The following is a 12,962-nucleotide window of genomic DNA, read 5'->3' on the forward strand; positions in this document are numbered from 1 at the left end:
TCCACGTCCTTCCTATAATGCGGTGACCAGAACTGTACGCAATACTCCAAATGCGGCCGTACCAGAGTTCTGTACAGCTGCAACATGACCTCCCGACTCCGGAACTCAATCCCTCTACCAATAAAGGCCAACACTCCATAGGCCTTCTTCACAACCCTATCAACCTGGGTGGCAACTTTCAGGGATCTATGTACATGGACACCTAGATCCCTCTGCTCATCCACACTTTCAAGAACTTTACCATTAGCCAAATATTCCGCATTCCTGTTATTCCTTCCAAAGTGAATCACCTCACACTTCTCTACGTTAAACTCCATTTGCCACCTCTCGGCCCAGCTCTGCAGCTTATCTATATCCCTCTGTAATCTGCTACATCCTTCCACACTATCGACAACACCACCGACTTTAGTATCGTCTGCAAATTTACTCACCCACCCTTCTGCGCCTTCCTCTAGGTCATTGATAAAAATGACAAACAGCAACGGCCCCAGAACAGATCCTTGTGGTACTCCACTTGTGACTGTACTCCATTCTGAACATTTCCCATCAACCACCACCCTCTGTCTTCTTTCAGCTATCCAATTTCTGATCCACATCTCTAAATCACCCTCAATCCCCAGCCTCCGTATTTTTTGCAATAGCCTACCGTGGGGAACCTTATCAAATGCTTTGCTGAAATCCAGAAACCACATCAACTGCTCTACCCTCGTCTACCTGTTCAGTCACCTTCTCAAAGAACTCGATAAGGTTTGTGAGGCATGACCTACCCTTCACAAAGCCATGCTGACTATCCCTGATCATATTATTCCTATCTAGATGATTATAAATCTTGTCTCTTATAATCCCCTCCAAGACTTTACCCACTACAGACGTGAGGCTCACCGGCCTATAGTTGCCGGGGTTGTCTCTGCTCCCCTTTTTGAACAAAGGGACCACATTTGCTGTCCTCCAGTCCTCTGGCACTATTCCTGTAGCCAATGATGACATAAAAATCAAAGCCAAAGGTCCAGCAATCTCTTCCCTGGCCTCCCAGAGAATCCTAGGATAAATCCCATCAGGTCCCGGGGACTTATCTATTTTCAGCCTGTCCAGAATTGCCAACACCTCTTCCCTACGTACCACAATGCCATCTATTCTATTAGCCTGGGGCTCAGCATTCTCCTCCACAACATTATCTTTTTCCTGAGTGAATACTGACGAAAAATATTCATTTAGTATCTTGCCTATCTCTTCAGACTCCACACACAATTTCCCATCCCTGTCCTTGACTGGTCCTACTCTTTCCCTAGTCATTCGCTTATTCCTGACAAACCTATAGAAAGCTTTTGGGTTTTCCTTGATCCTACCTGCCAAATACTTCTCATGTCCCCTCCTTGCTCATCTTAGCTCTCTCTTTAGATCCTTCCTCGCTACCTTGTAACTATCCATCGCCCCAACCGAAACTTCACACTTCATCTTCACATAGGCCTCCTTCTTCCTCTTAACAAGAGATTCCACTTCCTTGGTAAACCACGGTTCCCTCGCTCGACGCCTTCCTCCCTGTCTGACCGGTACATACTTATCAAGAACACGCAGTAGCTGATCCTTGAACAAGCCCCACTTATCCAGTGTCCCCAACACTTGCAGCCTACTTCTCCACCTTATCCCCCCCAAGTCACGTCTAATGGCATCATAATTGCCCTTCCCCCAGCTATAACTCTTGCCCTGCGGTGTATACTTATCCCTTTCCATCATTAACGTAAACGTCACCGAATTGTGGTCACTGTCCCCAAAGTGCTCTCCTACCTCCAAATCCAACACCTGGCCTGGTTCATTACCCAAAACCAAATCCAACGTGGCCTCGCCTCTTGTTGGCCTGTCAACATATTGTTTCAGGAAACCCTCCTGCACACACTGTACAAAAAACGACCCATCTATTGTACTTGAACTATATCTTTTCCAGTCAATATTTGGAAAGTTAAAATCTCCCATAATAACTACCCTGTTACTTTCGCTCATATCCAGAATCATCTTCGCCATCCTTTCCTCTACATCCCTAGAACTATTAGGAGGCCTATAAAAAACTCCCAACAGGGTGACCTCTCCTTTCCTGTTTCTAACCTCAGCCCATACTACCTCGGCAGAAGAGTCCCCATCTAGCATCCTCTCCGCCACCGTAATACTGCTCTTGACTAGCAGCGCCACACCTCCCCCTCTTTTGCCTCCTTCTCTGAGCTTACTAAAACACCTAAACCCCGGAACCTGCAACATCCATTCCTGTCCCTGCTCTATCCATGTCTCCGAAATGGCCACAACATCGAAGTCTCAGGTACCAACCCACGCTGCCAGTTCCCCTACCTTGTTTCGTATACTCCTGGCATTGAAGTAGACACACTTCAAACCACCTACCTGAACACTGGCCCCCTCCTGCGATGTCAAATCTGTGCTCCTGACCTCTATACTCTCATTCTCCCTTACCCTAAAACTACAATCCAGGTTCCCATGCCCCTGCTGCATTAGTTTAAACCCCCCCAAAGAGCACTAACAAATCTCCCCCCCAGGATATTTGTGCCCCTCAGGTTCAGATGTAGACCATCCTGTCTGTAGAGGTCCCACCTTCCCCAGAAAGAGCCCCAGTTATCCAAAAATCTGAATCCCTCCCGCCTGCACCATCCCTGTAGCCACGTGTTTAAATGCTCTCTCTCCTTATTCCTCATCTCACTATTACGTGGCACGGGCAACAACCCAGAGATAACAACTCTGTTTGTTCTAGTTCTGAGCTTCCATCCTAGCTCCCTGAAAGCCTGCCTGACATCCTTGTCCCCTTTCCTACCTATGTCGTTGGTGCCAATGTGGACCACGACTTGGGGCTGCTCCCCCTCCCCCCTAAGGACCCGGAAAACACGATCCGAGACATCACGTACCCTTGCACCTGGGAGGCAACATACCAAACGTGAGTCTCTCACGCTCCCACAAAATCTCCTATCTGTGCCCCTGACTATAGAGTCCCCAATTACTAATGCTCTGCTCCTCTCCCCCCTTCCCTTCTGAGCAACAGGGACAGACTCCGTGCCAGAGGCCCGTACCCCATGGCTTACCCCTGGTAAGTCCCCCCCCCCACAAGTATCCAAAGCGGTATACTTGTTTCTCAGGGGTACGACCGCAGGGGATCCCTGCACTGACTGTTTTTTCCCAGTCCCTCTTACAGTTACCCACCTATCTCCAATCTTTGGTGTAACTAATTCCCTGAAGCTGCTATCTATGACCCCTTCTGCCTCCCGAATGATCCGAAGTTCTTCCAACTCCAGCTCCAGTTCCCTAACTCGGTCTTGGAGGAGCTGGAGATGGCAACACTTCCTGCAGGTAAAATCAGCAGGGACACTAACTGCATCCCTCACCTCAAACATCCTGCAGGAGGAACATTGCACTCCCTTCTCTGCCATTCCTCTAACTTTCTACCAAGATCTGGCTAAAAAATAATAACAATACAACAAAATATGGTACTTACCTCAGACCAATGGGTTTTATTATTAGGTTAGAGGAGGAGGGCGGGTGGGAGACACTACACGTGTAGTGTCTCGGGTTTCCTCTCCACCAGAATTTATTGGGGAGGGTCTTCCCAGACGTCCGCGGGTCGACTTCCTGTTCCCGCCTAAAAAACTAATTTAAAATTAAAAAAAAAGAAAAATTCTCAGCTCCTGCTGAAATTGACTAACCAGCCAGCTGTTCTCACGCCGCCGAAATCGACTGGCCTGCCCCTGCAAAGACAAGTGCTTTTAAAGGTTGACTTACCTCCCAGCAACCTCCTTCCGCAATGCTCCCGCTGAAACTGACTCACCACTCACCAGCTGTTCTCACGCCGCCGAAATCGACTGGCCTGCCCCTGCAAAGACAAGTGCTTTTAAAGGTTGACTTACCTCCCAGCAACCTCCTTCCGCAATGCTCCCGCTGAAACTGACTCACCACTCACCAGCTGTTCTCACGCCGCCGAAATCGACTGGCCTGCCCCTGCAAAGACAAGTGCTTTTAAAGGTTGACTTACCTCCCAGCAACCTCCTTCCGCAATGCTCCCGCTGAAACTGACTCACCACTCACCAGCTGTTCTCACGCCGCCGAAATCGACTGGCCTGCCCCTGCAAAGACAAGTGCTTTTAAAGGTTGACTTACCTCCCAGCAACCTCCTTCCGCAATGCTCCCGCTGAAAGTGACTCACCACTCACCAGCTGTTCTCACGCCGCCGAAATCGACTGGCCTGCCCCTGCAAAGACAAGTGCTTTTAAAGGTTGACTTACCTCCCAGCAACCTCCTTCCGCAATGCTCCCGCTGAAACTGACTCACCACTCACCAGCTGTTCTCACGCCGCCGAAATCGACTGGCCTGCCCCTGCAAAGACAAGTGCTTTTAAAGGTTGACTTACCTCCCAGCAACCTCCTTCCGCAATGCTCCCGCTGAAACTGACTCACCACTCACCAGCTGTTCTCACGCCGCCGAAATCGACTGGCCTGCCCCTGCAAAGACAAGTGCTTTTAAAGGTTGACTTACCTCCCAGCAACCTCCTTCCGCAATGCTCCCGCTGAAACTGACTCACCACTCACCAGCTGTTCTCACGCCGCCGAAATCGACTGGCCTGCCCCTGCAAAGACAAGTGCTTTTAAAGGTTGACTTACCTCCCAGCAACCTCCTTCCGCAATGCTCCCGCTGAAACTGACTCACCACTCACCAGCTGTTCTCACGCCGCCGAAATCGACTGGCCTGCCCCTGCAAAGACAAGTGCTTTTAAAGGTTGACTTACCTCCCAGCAACCTCCTTCCGCAATGCTCCCGCTGAAACTGACTCACCATTGAGCGAGGAAAATGGAGAAGACAGTTTGTGAAATGGCACAAGCTTGTTTGACCATAGTTTTCTCTCCTTTCTCAAGAGCTCTACAGTGGCCGAGCTTTATACCAGTGCTGGGTAAGCTACTCCACCCACAGCAAGAGAGCACAGAGAAACAATCATCGGCAACCGGATGAGTCCCGTGCAGGTTGTTACAGAAACCATCCTTGTTCTCCTCGTAGGATGAGGGCTGCCATTCATCCTCCTCCTCCAGCATGTTGCCCCACTGCTGCAAGATTGTTATGAAGGACACAGCAGGCCAGCTGATGTTCAAGACCCTCTGAGGGTTATATTGGAGAGCCCCACTAGAGCAGTCCAGGCATCAAAAGCGCACCTTGAGCTACTCGATGACACTCCTGGTTGTAGTGTGAATGTCAGTATAATGGTTCTCCACCTCCGTCTGGGGCCTCCAACCAGATGTCATTAGCCACGACCTCAGCAGGTAAACTTTGTCGCCCACTAATCAACCCCTCATCCGAGGGAGTACCTCAAAGATGCAGGTAACCAGCGAGGTTGCCAGAATATATGTGTCGTACACGCTGCCTGGATATCGGGCGCAGACATGCATGGCATGCAATGGTGGTTGCACACCAACTGCACATTCATGGAATGGAAGCCTTTCCTATTGATGAAGAACACCCCATGTCAGACCGATGCTCAGACGGCGACATTTGTGCTATCAATCGCCCCTTGGACCTGGGGCATTCCAGCGATGGCAGCAAATCCTGCTGTGTGGGCATCCTGTTGGGCCTGGTCCAGGTTGATGGCGATGTAGCCCGATGACTGGGCACATAGGGCCTTCATGACAGCACAGATGTACCTGTGCATGGACGCTTGTGAGGTCCCAGACAGGTCCCTGCTCGAGCCCTGGAATGAGCCAGAGACATAAAGGTTTGGGGTGACTGTCACCTTGACAGCCACCATGAGCGGGTGTCCTCCGCCACATCACCACGCTGCCAGATGCCTCACCATCTGGGATTTAAGGGTTTCAAGATGCACGGGCTGGCTGGGTTTCCACATGACCAGAAGCCCTCAGGGCATTTGCAGGATACTGTCAGTTGATTCAACAGCCAGAAGCCTGTATGTTGCAGTTAGGTGGTGGGGTGAAATGAATTTATGCAGCAATGGGGGTCTCAGCCAGGGCACCCTAATCCCAAAGGTGGATATCCCATGTCCCCGCTACCCCCGAGACCCCCCAGCAAGCCTGGAAAGTTTGAAATGTTTGCTTACCTCCTTGCTCCCCCTCAACGAACATGGTGCCTGGGCCCCGCTAGTAAATATTTGCATCAAATCACACCCACATAACTCCTAGCTGAGAGGGCTGGAGCATCGTGGGTGATAGATGATTCAAGCTTGCAGCACGTTAATCATATTTAAATGTATGCAAATTGTGGTTTCGCATGTTGCCGCCGGCACGGGTCGTGTAACCCGCTAGTGCTGCCGGTGGAAGATCGGAGTATCATAACGGGTTTGGCGCACACCGCCAATCCCATTTTCCCATTGCTGGTCCATTCTCCATCCGATCAGGAAAACCAACACTGCCGTCAGGCAATGGAGGATCTTCCCCCATATCTCTCATCTGGGAAGAAGATCTTGTGATGGAGAATTTCAATGAAAATGTGATCATGACTGTATTAAAGATGGGAGCTAAGTTTGATTGTGGTAACTACAAATGAGTTTCCCTACTATCTTATACAGAGACGATCATTGCAAAAATCCTCTTCAACCACCTCCTCTCAGTGATTGAGGAACTCCTAGAGTTAGTGCGGTTTACGCCCAGCGAGAGGCACGACAGACATGGTCTACACTGCATGGCAAATTCAAAAAAATTGCAACAAACAGCGCCAACCACTGTAAATGGCCTCAGGGAAGTTGAAATTAAATGGAAGCACTTATTGTACATAATCAACCTGGACACTAAATTTTTACGTTAAATGACTAAGGATTATTTCTGATAAGCCAACCGGAGCAATTAATGCTCCCAACTGCATATCAACAAGGACAAGGATTGCGCTGACTGCCACTGCCAGTGTGAAATTAAATCTGTTCCAGTCTTCCCAGAACATTTATAAACCCATTAAAGCTTACAGCCAATTTGCAAATGCTAGAAAACATGTACAAACACTTTATCAACTTATCTTTCCATACAAACATAAAAAGTAAACAAATTTGAGATGGACAAAGTGTACATGATGAGTCAGTAATCCTGGCTGCCCAGGGTGCACTCTCACTTTTTATGATTTTATGTTAATCTCAATTAGATCATTATATTTTACACCATGCATGTGGGCTGCAGACAGTGACTTATTTTTAGGGGGTTATTTACCTCCACTGAGCCATCAAGCCTGGAGTTACCTTGACGGCGATTACGTTTTTCGCAAAAAAATGAACGCTTCACATCTGCTGAAAGCCATCAACCTAAGAACTTAACTCGATTTATCTTCCCACAGATGTTGCCTGATTCTATTGTTTCAAAAAACAACTTACATTTATACAGCACCTTTAACATAATAAAATGTCTCAAGGCGCTTCAGGGGACTGTTGTGAAGCAAAATTCACATGAGGCAATATAAGTGACGGAGGGCAAAAGCTTGGCCATCTTAAAGGAGAGAGAGGCAGAGAAATTTAGGGAGGGAGTCCCACAGTTACAGCCTTGCCACTTGAAGAAACGATCATCAATCAATAATGGAGTGATATAAAATTGGGGATACTCAAGGCCCAGAATTAATTGAACTCAGATATCTTGGTGGGCTGGCGGAGGTTTTAGAGGTAGGAAGGGGTGAGGCCATAGAGGAATTTGAAATCAAGAATGAGAATTTTATAATTGGAGCATTGTTTGATCCAGAGTCAGTGTAGGTCAGCAAACACAGGAGTGATGGGCAAATAAGGAAAAACTAGAGTTTGAATGACCTCCAGTATATGGAGGGTAGAATGTGCGAGGCTGACCAGAAGTGCATTGGAATAGCCAAGACTGGAGGTAACAAAGGCATATTCCGAACATTTTCTGTTACATTTCAGAAAATTTCAGATTTTTAGTAGTCACAGTATGTTGCTTTTGTATTTAACTTTTCCATCTGTTTATTTTAATTTGTTTTTTTCACAATGTATTTTAAATAAATCCCTTTATCTTACTGTTGGTTTTGGATCAATTTCCATGACATCATTAAGCCTGTCACTCCCCAGTATCTTAGTAGCTGCACTTGCAAGACCATCCAAATTAGTGACAATCTAGAGTTAATCTAAATTTCTAAAATAAATCCCTGAAATACATTTTATCTCAAAACTGATGTATGATTGCTCACCTGTTAGATAGTGGTAAACTGGAAAATAAACCATTCCTTTATGGATTTGCTCCCATGAGTTATGTCGCTGTGGACCACTGCTGATAAATTATATATTCCATAAAATTCTCTACATCACACAAATAGTAAAACTTCTGCTGACTCCATCATTTTGAAGTGTCACCGTGGTTTCACTCACACAACTCATTATCACTCAAACTGGGGTCTGTTGCTTTGCACAACAATTCCTGTCCAGTCATTTTTGCACATTAACCATTTTTCACAATAACGATTTCTCAAAAGTCATTTCTACTCTGAAAAATAATACTTGATATACTCTGCTGTTAAATATAATCTTGAAACCATTTCACGACAATTACAAAGTCTCCAGTATTTCTACTTTGTGCAATCATTTGCTTGCCTTGGGGGTTTATGTTAAAAATGATGAAGCGTTGAGAAGAAATTAAAGGTTATCAATTAACCTCATGGTTCAAACACGATCCATAAATCACCCAAACTGTTGTGGTGGACAGCGACATAGGTTCAGTTAAATAAGTGTCTTGTTATTCAGCACCAAGGATCAATAATTGGTATTTAGAAAAATGTAAACATATATTCTCATCCTTTTGATGTGTAGTGAGTTAACTTTGTAACTGCTGCATTATGCAGCAGCAATAAACAATATTCATTGCTATTCATTTTCTGCCCACAACACTGCTCACAGACAAAAATAGAAACAAAGTACTTCTTGAAACCCCTTCCTGCTTGTTTCCCACTCTCTAATTCTATCTGCCTCCCTCTTTTTTTCTGTTGGAAATAATTTTTTGTTCACTTTTTCTTTGCATGACTCTCACAACTTTTCCACATTGTCATCTCTTCAGCTATTTCTCAATCTTCCTCTCTATAAGTAAATAAGCATGTGTCCCCTGTTAAGCTATTATTAGGGGCAGGGCAGTGCCTGATGTCCCAGATTGACAATGGCAGTGAGCATTGTGTGGATCAGGGGAAGGGGAGTGGTCAGGCGCTGAGTTGAAGGGAGCAGGTGGGTTTCTGGAGGAAATGGGCTGGGCTGGAGATGGGAGAGACTCTTTAAAGAAATAACTAGGAGAAACTTCACAGCAGAGTAGGAATTGGGGTTGATATGCGATGCAGGCTAGAAGCACAGGGTGGGGGTGGAGGAGGCTGAAGAAAAGCAGACCGTCAAGTGGCAGCTTCAATGTTGAAACAAAAAGGTTGATGTGAAGTACGGGCGAGGAGAAAATCCGCAGAGAGAGAGAGGCAGCTCTGAAGTGGGGCTGAATGGTGGAGTTTACCTTATCCTCCAAAGGATGCTGATTTGGTGCGACCTGGTCATGCTGGACCTGGTGTTGATCTGCCACTTGTAAACCGCATTCATTCTAGTCTTCAAACAATAGATTTAAGACCATGAAAGAGAGGACTAGAGTGAATGCTGTGAGGTCAGGCAGCTCTGTTTAAAGATCACCGACCTGAAACGATAACTGAGTCTGTCTCCACGGTGCTAACTGCACACCCAATTTGTACCCTTGGACATATTTGTTAAAAATTCCCTTTTCAATGTAGTTCTGCGCAGCAAACTGAATTCCTTTCCCAATAGCTTGCTGCTTTTGTAAAGCCAGTGGCCATGGGATAAAAGCGAATGCAACTTCCACAGGCGAGCACAGCTGTACGCTACAGTCTAAAGGGGAAAGGTGGATTGAACTGAATGCCCAGAGATTTCGCGACACGCTTACTCAGTTTGAACCAAAGAAGTCACTGTGGATCGGAGGGACAGAGTCAAGCTCCACTACCAGGCAACTCTTGTCAGCCAGGAGGAGGATGCATGTCCCCAGAACAGGGCTTGCTTCAAACAAACCGCCGGGGTTCAACAAAGCCTGAGAGAAGCCTCCCTGTCACTTGTTGAAGTAGGGTGTTGTGAAGCTGCGAGGAGCTGGGGGTTTAATGGGCTTGAGCAGCAACGGATACCATCTGCTTTGTACGGAGGCGATCGATAATGAAAGGTTACATAACTCGGAGAATCTTTGCACCTTGAATGATATCTTTTTCTAAAAGCCACCCTCTGGGAAGTAGGTGAAGACAGCGGAGAGAGTGTAGGGGCAGGGGATGGCTGCACCTCGGGAGCTGCCAGTGTCATTTGGCCACAACAAGGCGAGGAGTTGATTTTTTTTTCATTTGAAGGGACGAGGTTTTCAGCGTCGAATAGGAAGACAGTGCAATCGCATCAACTTCCTTTCTGACTGCTTAATGGGTACATGCAAAAAGGGCTTTTCCTTTTCAGTGTCTTGGAGCAGTGCAGATCTAAACAGTGGACTCGACACTCCGCTCAGTCATTTCTATTCATGAAATGGTCTCATCCGTCCGCTGACATTTGGAGCTGCTTTAAGTTACTGCTTCATGCGTCCATGCAGCCGAAAGGAGGGGACTAGCCTGACTGGGAGCCTGCTTGCCTTTTGGATTCGTTTTCCTGTCGTTGTGACTGCTTCAGCAGTCAGTTGGCATTTTGCAATGCCACTGTGGGGCCCCAGTGTCTGCATCGTGTCCCTGGCCGTGCTCTATCTGGTAGCCAGGCTGTACTTCGGCCAGAGTCTCAAAGATCGATTCCACTGGAGGAGTCGATGCGCCCGGAACCAAGGGGGCGGCGATGTCCCGAAGCTGGTCTGCAAACCTTCAGCCCTCGCCAAGTACCTGCTCAAAACCTGCCTGACTTTCACCTCGGAATGGCAAACCCAGTGGATCTGGAGGAAGCTGCCTCACCTGCAAACCGTCTGGAATGTCATCTGGCCGCCCGGCGCCGCCGTCCACTTCGTCCGGGATTACCTGCAGTTGGCCGATGAAGGGCTGGTGGCCCTGGACTGGGCAGTGCCCAGCACCTCGAGCAGGAGAAGGGCATCCAGCAACTCCCCAGCGCCCATCATCCTGGTTATCCCCAACTCCTTCGGGAAAATCACCAGGAATTTGGTCAAGGTGAGACCTGCGCTCTAATTCTACCCCCCCATCCCCGACGAAATTCCCAGAGTTAGGATTATTCAGCCATCGGGAGGGGGGGGGGGGGGGGGTCAGAGCAGGGAATGATTGGTAGCTCTTGCGGAGTGCTAGTCCAGACACACACGATGGGCAGAATAGCCTCCGTCTGTGCTGAATGATTCTAAATTTAAGAGGCAACATGGTGCGTTGCAGAGGCAAGTGCCTCTGAAATCTGGATCTGCGTTGAGCTGGTGGAAAGACAGCGGCTCGTTCCATTTCTTCAGTCAATTTGTCATGAAACCTGCCACAGGCGACCAATGTGCCACCTGTAGAGCAAAGTTAGACTTTACCCCGGCATTTACACTGGAGGCAGGAGGACTTCAGAGTACTCCAGAGAAATCTGGTCCATCTACCCACCCACTCACTCCCATTCAACCCACCAGCAGATTTTCTGAAGTTTTTCTCATCTGTATTTCATTAATTTACACGGCCCCGGTCTAAATGTGTCACCGCAATGTCGAAAACGGGGTTGATAGCACATATGTAGAGAAACAGCTAATCAAAACTCGAGACCAGAATCCAAATGGCAAGAAAACGAAACTTCAAAGTAGCTAAAGGGCATGTTTCTAATGATGCTGACGGGAGAGCGATATCCGTGTGTCAGCTCCCTGTTATAGCAAATCCCACTGAAGGAATACATATATCGTCGGAATAAGAGGCTGAGACCTTCCAGTATTATTTACTCCAGCTACGAATTTATCAGTGCTGTTTAATTCAAGATTCTGGAGCATTGGTGCCTGTGAGCAATTTTCATGTTTATACTGCGAAGTCCAATTCCTTCGTGTCAGGCTTTTAGACCGCCAGCTTAAATGTGTCCCTGACGGATAAAAGATGTCGAACTCGCGGTATAAACCCTGACGACTGGATCCCGCATGCTGGGCCCTCAGAATCCAAATTAAGTGGCAGTAAGTGTCAGAGCAGCTGCTGTCTAACTGTGCTAAACCACCCATCGCATTCACTCACTGTGCAGCAACAATTAATCTAAATAGATCTAAAAACAGCAGAGTACCATTCGGGGGGTGGGGGGTCATTCTTTACACTGCACAGTGCTTTGGTCAGAAAGCAGCTCGAGAAGTGTGACTATTTATACCCTTCAGGACACAATAATCCTTGAAGGAGAAGGGCCACAATACTGATCCCTCTGAGTCTGGGATTTTTCTTCAGCACATCTGTCGCTTGCCGGTAATATATAACAGGAAATTTGACACCCAGTGACGGTGATTTTCTGCCCATTAAAATCGATGGCCAGAACATTGTTGGCAGGGTGTGCCAAGATTCCAGTGTATCCCCCCAGAACCACTTAAGCTCTGTCTTTACTGTCAAAGGACTTGGCTGTGGAAAAAAAATGGTTAGAAACCGGAGCAGATTGTACATCTTACCTCCACAGCATTACCTGCCCCCTTCCACCAACTACCCCAGCCAGTGTGTGCTAATTAAGTTATGCTATCATGATTGAATCACAAAGCATCATGTCCACTTTACTTGGACAGAGGACTCCCAAGTGTTCAGCTGGTAGTTTACCAAATAGTTATAGTTCACCGGAATACTGAAGAATTCTATCACATTGTAAAGGTGAGCAGACTCCAGTGCACATTCCCACTTAAATGCAGTGTCCTCCCATTTTGGAGTGGCACAGAAAAGCTTAATAAAACTGACTATCACATATGTCAATCCAGCTGAAGACAGACTGCAGGATGGCAGGAGCATTTTGATTGCTTATTTCTTAAGCAACAAAACAAAATAAAAGAGGAAAGTACATTAAAGTTACATTACCAAACTTAACTT

At 47.2% G+C, this 12,962-nt stretch overlaps 1 protein-coding gene across 1 annotated transcript in view; it reads left to right on the forward strand.

Moving 5' to 3' along the window:
• Positions 1-9,468: 9,468 nt before the first annotated feature.
• The window catches only part of LOC140386808 (protein ABHD15-like), a 40,111-nt gene continuing 36,617 nt past the window's right edge, over positions 9,469-12,962 (forward strand). The window contains exon 1 of the mRNA XM_072469514.1: positions 9,469-11,117. Coding sequence (XP_072325615.1) covers positions 10,548-11,117 — 570 coding nt within the window. The 5' untranslated portion in view covers positions 9,469-10,547. The remainder of the gene's footprint in view (positions 11,118-12,962) is intronic.

Source organism: Scyliorhinus torazame, chromosome 12, assembly GCF_047496885.1.
Source record: "Scyliorhinus torazame isolate Kashiwa2021f chromosome 12, sScyTor2.1, whole genome shotgun sequence".
Lineage (NCBI taxonomy): Eukaryota > Metazoa > Chordata > Chondrichthyes > Carcharhiniformes > Scyliorhinidae > Scyliorhinus > Scyliorhinus torazame.